At 36.9% G+C, this 7,759-nt stretch overlaps 2 protein-coding genes across 2 annotated transcripts in view; one reads left to right on the top strand and one right to left on the bottom strand.

Moving 5' to 3' along the window:
- Positions 1-1,549: 1,549 nt before the first annotated feature.
- Positions 1,550-2,872, bottom strand: LOC106947447 (sialidase-4-like). Its single transcript, XM_015032446.1, has 2 exons — positions 2,651-2,872; positions 1,550-2,509 (listed from the first exon to the last, which is right to left on the bottom strand). Exons 1-2 carry the CDS (start codon positions 2,870-2,872, stop codon positions 1,550-1,552), a joined length of 1,182 nt encoding a protein of 393 aa, XP_014887932.1.
- A 2,435-nt stretch (positions 2,873-5,307) lies between these two features.
- LOC106947449 (sialidase-4-like) overlaps positions 5,308-7,759 on the top strand; it is a 12,995-nt gene continuing 10,543 nt past the window's right edge. Inside the window, exon 1 of the mRNA XM_015032449.1 lies at positions 5,308-5,529. Within this exon, the coding sequence (XP_014887935.1) occupies positions 5,422-5,529 (108 nt within the window). The 5' untranslated portion in view covers positions 5,308-5,421. The remainder of the gene's footprint in view (positions 5,530-7,759) is intronic.

Here is a 7,759-nt window from a genome sequence, read left to right as displayed (position 1 = left end):
TGGAAATGTCCATCCAGTCATTTTTTATGTTTTGCAGATTTTACACAAGATGATCTGGTTGTTAAGCAAAGAACATTTTCAGAAATTTCCCTGGAACATTAAAGGATATTTCCAGTGCTATTCTAAGTCACATCATTTGCGCCTACTATAATATCTCAAAGTTATAAGTTGTCAATGCTTCCAATTAAGCCATAATTTACAACATAATAACATAACAGTTTAAAATAAAACTGAACTACATGTTATACAATATTGATATTCAGTAGAAATGGAAGAAAAAATGCAGGATGGGTCCCTAAACTGCAGACAGCTGCACCATTGGACTATAACCCCATTAGATTTGTGGATTGCACAGCATTTAAGAGGGAAAGAGCAGTGATTTCTGACTGACCTAATCTGCCATGTACAGTCATCACATTCAGGAATGGAAGGTTGCCTCAGAAGATCACATGATTGTAAATACTGGCAAGGGTGAGGGAGCAGATAAAGACTTTAATTGCCAAATGCGACAAATGCAGGTCAGTAGAACTCAAGCAATTAAAAGAGACATTGCATCCATGTGACGTAGCCTACACACCTTGGGCTAAAGTAGAGATGGATTTGTCTTCTTGGCACAATAAGAATTATTTGTGGAGTGTGCTGTGGTGGCGCAGGGATTAAGCACAACCAATATATGGAGGCCTTAGTCCTTGAGACTCTGTCAGCCTTTCTTGTCCAGCACTTAAGACAGTATAGAGGGGGAAGAAACCGGGAACTGAAATCAAGGTCAACCTCTGTCCATGGTGTGCACACGCTTTTCCAGTTGCCACCCAGTAGCCCTCTGGCTACCTCGTTTAAAAGTTCATGGTGTGCACTGATGCGAAGGAAACAGAAGAACAGATCAGTAACAAGCAATGTGACTTTAGTTTTTCATGCCATGGAATTTCATAAGACCAAAAGCCGAACCATCAGGGAGTCGAGCAGTTTTCACATTTTATGTATCTGCTAGCAGAAACATTCCTGACACGCTCATGAAACCTGGAGATTGAAATATTTCTTTGCTGTTTTACATGAGAATGTGTATGAGAAGCTCATAAGAGTGAAATGAAGGTTGCTTTAAATCCGGACGACAGAGATGCAGACAGGTACAGACTGACTTTTTGATCAATAAAAACACAAGAAAAAACTTATACAAGGGTTTTATTAACAAGTCAGAGGTCTATACACTGAAATGCAATGTAACTCAAATGCACTATGAATCAATTTTACACACTAAATACTGCAAATCATCGCATCATTCATATCAGTAATAATTCGAATTTAAAGCGAGAATGCAAAAGTGAATAACTGTGTTTGTTTTATGCTCAAAAACACATCAGTGCTGCAGTTTTACATGAACTGAATGAGAAGGAATTTGAAGAGGATGATGTGTCACGTTAACAGAATGGATCTTTACTTTGGAATGGTCTGCTGGACTTCTTCATAGGTTAAAAATGAGCAGGCTATCTGTTTGGTTCAACATCCCTTCATACACATTTTTTTGAAGTCACATTTACCCTGTGATCCCTTTCTAGAGGTCATCACAGCTGAATAGTAAACATGCTATCTCTTCAATATAAGTTTTCTCCCCACGCTCCATCAGACATGCAAACCAGCCATTCTGTATGTAAGCCAGGTCAGAATAACCACTGGGTCCCTGGTTAATGACCCGGGGTTGGCTCCATGCACTTGGATCTGTTGGGGATTTGTTTAGATACACCCCTAAGTCCTCTCTTTCGCATCTACATGTCGGATGGGAGTAAAGCAGCCACAGAGTTCCCTGATTTGAGCCATCTTCCTCAGGTTGAGCTGGGAAGGAGACCACACTGCCCTGACAGCCTGACTTTGTTTCCACAAGCTTAGACTTAACTTCTCTGATAACCTTCCCACTATCATCCAGGAACGCTTCCACCCGAATGTTTCCCTGACTTCGAGCGTTGCAGTACAACATCTCGCCTTGGTCATTCGTCTTAGCTATTTCACATTCTAGTGATGTTTTTTCTAGCATGTTTCCACATTTGAATTTCTCCTCATTGTCACTATAAATAATGAGCGCATGGGGAGGAGGACAGCACTTTGTACAACACAAGGAATCACAGCAACAAAACAAATTAGCCAGGCAACTACGGCAGCTTGTACAACTGCTAGAACAAGAAGGGTAAGCATAAGCAGGAACGATCAGTTTGCCAGTCTTGGTCTGAATACCATGACCCGGTCCGACAGCAAATGTTGCCCAATTCTTTATTTCAGGAAGTGTCTCAGTCAGATCAATGGGGTGGCTCCAGGATTCGCCGCCATCCTTGGTGGTGATGTAGTACAGACGGGTCTCGTTGATGCCCCAAAATATCTGATGTCTTTCTGAAGTGGTTCCTTTAACCCCGATGAAAAACAGGTAAATTGTGTTTCTTTCCTTTGCGTAGATCGGGCACGGGTTCATAGGGCGGTGTCCACCGAGATCTTCCTTCTTCACGACTTCTTTAGAATCTGACCACTTAAACAGGAACAATTAAAGTAAATGTCAACACTTAACAATTTGATTGAACTTATGTATTTTTTTTTGTTTGTTTTTGCAACAGTGATGCAAAAAAACATGGATCACTAAAAAAATTGAAGAATAAATGCTAATATTTACCTCAACTTCCACAGAGTTGCCAGCTTTGGTCAGTTTTCCTGTCTTCATGACAAGAGACTCGCTGCTGGAATCGTCTTTAGATTTTCGTTTCTCTGCAAAGGCCAACAGAGTTTCATTCCCAACAAATATGAGAGCAGGGATCCTGAAGATTTTTTCCTTGGAGAGAAAAACGGTTGTTTTCTCTTTCTGGGTTTCTATTGGAGTTGAATTGCTGCAGCCCATAGCTTAAAGTCTCGAGTGCAACGTATTACAAAGAAAGTGAGTCTGGCTCCTCTTGTCCAGTGATTGCCTCCTTTATAATCATTGACAGCAGAGTCTGAGGTGGGAGGAAACTTCCTATGTTATTCTTCTCTTCAAGGTAGCTTGGATTTGTCAGAGGATTAGGAAAATGATTTAGATGAAGGATGTTTTACTACACCTTCTCTGATGAAATAATCTCATCATACATATGAAGGAACATCTTTTTTTAACTGTCCTGTTTTTGTACCTGTAAGGTAATACTGACAATACTTTGTGTAGAGTGTTTCTTAAATGAGGAAGTGTCACAGCTGAAGAACTAAACGTGAACTACACAAAGTCATCTTTCTATAGCAGGGGTGTCAAACTCCAGTCCTCCAGGGCTGCTGTCCTGCAGTTTTTAGATGTGCCACAGGTACAAAACACTGGAATGAAATGGCTTAATTACCTCCTCCTTGTATAGATCAGTTCTCCAGAGTCCTGCTAATGACCTAATTATTCTATTCAAGTGTGGTGCAGCAGAGGCACATCTAAAAGTTGCAGGACAGCGGCCCGTGAGGACTGGAGTTTGACACCTGTGTTCTATAGTATTAAACTTTGTTACTTGCTGTAACTTTCTCAAATATTTTCTAACAATCTCTGAGAAGACGTCGTTCAGTTATCTTCATCTGTTCTCCTCCTTATCCGCTGTTGATCTTGGCAACATGCAGGGAGTTTACAAGTTTATACAGATTGTAGATGACTAAAAATCCACACAGATTTTTTCTTTCATTAGCTCCACATATATATAAATGCATTGTATATAAATGCAACAATTTAGTTACCTCTCTGCAAAGCACGCAATGATTGCTTTCAGCTATATTTCTTTCTTTTTTCTAAAGAATTTGTGTAATAACCCTACCCACAGTTATTACACAAGAAACAAATGAGAGACAAAAAAAAGAGGAAATGCAGGATGGGTCCTGAAGTTAGAATTTGAACATGATCCACCCCTGTGGAGCCAGCTTTTGCTTTTAGTTTAGTCTGTGTGGCAGACTAAACTAAAAGGTTTTTTTTTTTGGGTTCGGGTGTGGCCGTCAGGCGTGCCTGGCTGGCTGGCGTCTTACAACGCCATGGTGGTCGGTAGTGATGGGTAGATGAGGCGTCATGTTTCATTTCGACACATAGCAAAACTGTGTCGATTCTGTGTTGATACTGTGTCACTCAATACTGACACCTGCTGGACATTAGAAATTCCTACAGGCAACGTAGTGATTTGATGACCTAGTCTATACAATAAGATTTAAGTCTTCGTATTTTATTGAATATTATATATTGTATTATGTCATGTCTTCAGTTAAATTTAAAATATATTTGATATACAGTCAATAAAGAATGTGAACATGTACCATAAAGTGAAAATTTAAGTGAATGTGTTTGGACTGAGGATGCATGGACTGTTTTTTTCCCCACACATTTTTATTAAAAAGTTTTTACAACCTTATGAAATGAAGCCTGTTTTGCTTATTTGACAAAACTTCTGCTGTAGAAAAAAATTAAGTAAACACTACATTTACAGCGAACCCTTGCTCGGATTAGGACGTCACCAGCTTGAATTTACCAAAATTAGTAACTATTGTCAAAGCCCTCTCTACTTTTAAGGCAATATTATGCAAGTAAAAATGGCGAATTTGAACAGCGTCTGTTATCTTCCCTGCATTCAAGTTTTTTCTTCTCTTTGTGGCGTTTTTTATATAAATGAAAGTGTGCAATACCGCCACCATCTGGTCTGGAGTGCAAACTGGCGCTAATGCCGTTGATTATAAGGTTTTACATCACACATCTGAAAATGGATTGGGTACTTTTTTAAACATTACATCATGATTATAATTTTTTATTGTATGTAATTTTAATAATTAAAAGATTATTAAGGCACTTAAAAATTCATACTTTTTAGATACTTAAAAAGTATGCCTACATATTACATTAAACGCACTAAAAGACATACTTCTGCATATGTATTAATTAGTTTTATTTTGTAATCGGGTTGCTGCGTGTTGCAGACTTCTGCCCAGGTCCCTCTTGAAAATGAGATCTGGATCTCAACGGGGTTCACCCGGTTAAATAAAGAAGTTAAAAAAGGCATACTTTATTAGCCTAAAATTTACACTGAAATGTAATTTAAAACATACTGAAAATAATAATCTAAAGTAGTGTTAAGTGAATTTTAAAAAATTCTATTTTGAGCATATATTTTAAAATATACACAAAATATATTTTAAATATACTTGAGCAAGTGTATATTTAGACTTGGGCAAATATATATTTTGTTCACTTAAAGTATACTTTTATTTAATATATTAAAAGTGTATTTTGATACAATTATGTCTTGACAACAAGAAACATTGTTTCTTGACAAGAAACAATGACCAGGCCAAACGGGAAGTAAGCGGCCATTACAAAAATCGTTTCCCAAAACAAGCAGCAAGCAGACCGTTGTTTCTTCAACGCTTTCTAATTCTTTAGTTAATCATTTTTTCTCTCCATTAGCATCCATGGGTACAACCAGTTCAAAAAGTGGTGAACAAAGAATCGAAAAACAAATCATTTTTAAGTCAAAGGACGGAGAAGTGTTCAGGATTCCTGCTATTTACTACAACGAAATAAAAAAATAAAAAAAACTCTTTGCCCTTTGCAGAGAAGCGGACATCCCGAGATGATTCTGACGCAGTGACGCTGGTTATGAGTGTAGGAAAAGTGAAGAGAAACTCGGGAGTGAAGGTAATTATGTTGTCCCATATTGTAGGCTACTGGTTCTGTTGTTCCTGGTAGGCTTTGGTTTTACGTGCGTTCAATGCCGATCGTCATTTGGACTTAATCATAAAGCCATTTATTTCCCTGGTTAATTAAGTGTGTTTAAAGTTCTAATTTCAAAATTGGTACAAGTATACTTCAGATATACTTATAGGTAGTACACTTAATACTTAGTATACTTAAAGTGTACTTTCACAAATTTAAGTATGTTTGAAATATACTAAAGTATACTTTTTTTTCACCTGGGTGTGCTCTTGGTCTGTGCCATTTTTGTAAATCATGTGTGCAGGTCAGTGCAGGAGGAACAGTTAGCAGCTGGAGTTGAAGTCTGCAGTCTGGTAAAGAAGTGCAACTGCATGGTTACATAAATGTTTCAACAGTTGCACAGCTACAGGAAAAATCCAACAAATCAGCCTTTTCTTTTTCAACAGCCAGTGAGATCTAAAATGGTGAAGTGTTTTTAGCTTTAAACAACTAATAGGTTCTAGTGTGGATAGAAGCTGCAACAGCAGCAGTACAAAATACATACTATGTTGCAACCGCAACAGAAACCAAATAGTAACCACTGAGCATAGCACTGACAACCATCTGTCCCTCAATAATATTGGTCACTAAAAGCATGCAGAAGTAAAGCACAATTTGAACATCAAGTATCATTTAACATCTCATAACTTGCATCTAGCATACTTTTTTTTCACAAATTGTAATGGCACATTTCAGAATGTCAAAATATAATTTACAATTTTTCACCATGTTTATCTCTAATATTCCAAATAATTTAGTACACCAAGTCAGGATTCTTTATTACAATGTTTGTGTACTTCATATTTTGTAGCTGGTGGTTAGCTCAGTAAGCTAAGTGGTTTCTTCCCTTGATAGTTGTGGATATATTCTTCACAGCTTTCTCAAGTTTATTGGCATGCAGTAAGCTAATACAAGTAAATGGACCAAACCTCAGAAAGTGCCGTCTTGCAAAGTATAGTAAGTTATAGTAAGTGTAGTAGTAAGTGTAAGTAAATTAATGCCTGTCATTGACACATTTTCTCACACACATGAATATTTTTGGCAATCAAAGAAATAACTAAAGACAGAGTTTCTAACTTTTGATGTGATTATTTAATTGTTTTGGGGCATTTCTGAATAAAGAGCATGATGTTTTTGATAGAAATTATTCTGATAATTCTTATATTGACATTGATGAAGACACACTTTTACAATGTTTTATTAAAGAACACATTTACATAATTCCATGATTTAATGTACATTTAACGTTTCAAGACAAGAAAATTATTTTCTTGTATTTATTTTTTATACATAATTGAGAAATGACTTTTGATTTATAAATCAGTCATTGTCAAACATTAAACTACATCTTTTTCTTACTTTTTTCCAAAGAATAAATATTTATTACAGTATGTCAACTCTGCTATTGACAGCAAAGAGTGAAAATAATTCTAATAGAATACATTATCTTTATTTCATTACATAAGCTGTATTAATACACTAATACTTCAGATTGAGATATTTAAAAATACACAAAAAGTGAAAGAATAAAACATTTATTTATTATACTGGGAACACTGGTCACAGGCTTCAGTCTGCTGGTCACACTGGGAGAACTCAATGACTTCTGAGACGTCCTGGTTCACAGGCTGAAGCCAAGGATAACAGAGAAATTATCCAAAAGTGTAAAAGACATTTTCAGCATGTTGGGCTCTGACTCGTAGCATCTTTATAGCTAAATACCGACATGGTGAAGCTGAGCTGGGAAACAGACTGAAGAACAGCAGCTCCAGCTCTGATCCTGACTGATCTTTCTTAACTAAATCCTCTGGTTTTTAATTAACTTCTCCTCTAACAGCAGTTTATCATCAGCTCTCTCTCATTAGAAAACAGTATGAAAACGTTAGCTGCTACGCTAACAATCAGCGGTTATTTCGGGACAATTAAACTACATAAGAAATATTTTCCGGTTGTTTAGAAGCGAATTTCTGGCTGCAAAGTCAAGTAATTCTGATCTTTCATCCTTACCTGGGGAAGGTAATCCAGTTTGTTTCGTAAAACGGTTGAAACAAGTTC

Source organism: Poecilia latipinna, unplaced genomic scaffold (genome assembly GCF_001443285.1).
Source record: "Poecilia latipinna isolate Pla-1442-1.1 unplaced genomic scaffold, P_latipinna-1.0 Scaffold242, whole genome shotgun sequence".
NCBI classification, from domain to species: domain Eukaryota; kingdom Metazoa; phylum Chordata; class Actinopteri; order Cyprinodontiformes; family Poeciliidae; genus Poecilia; species Poecilia latipinna.
The sequence above is the reverse complement of the archived record's forward strand: the minus strand, read 5'-3'. Positions and strand labels throughout refer to the sequence as shown.

Bases quoted from the DNA above. Each gene is read 5' to 3' on its own strand.
- LOC106947447 (XM_015032446.1), bottom strand. From the start codon at position 2,872: ATGGGCTGCAGCAATTCAACTCCAATAGAAACCCAGAAAGAGAAAACA. The intron at 2,510-2,650 runs GTAAATATTAGC...TTCCTGTTTAAG, and splicing joins GCAACTCTGTGGAAGTTGAG to TGGTCAGATTCTAAAGAAGT.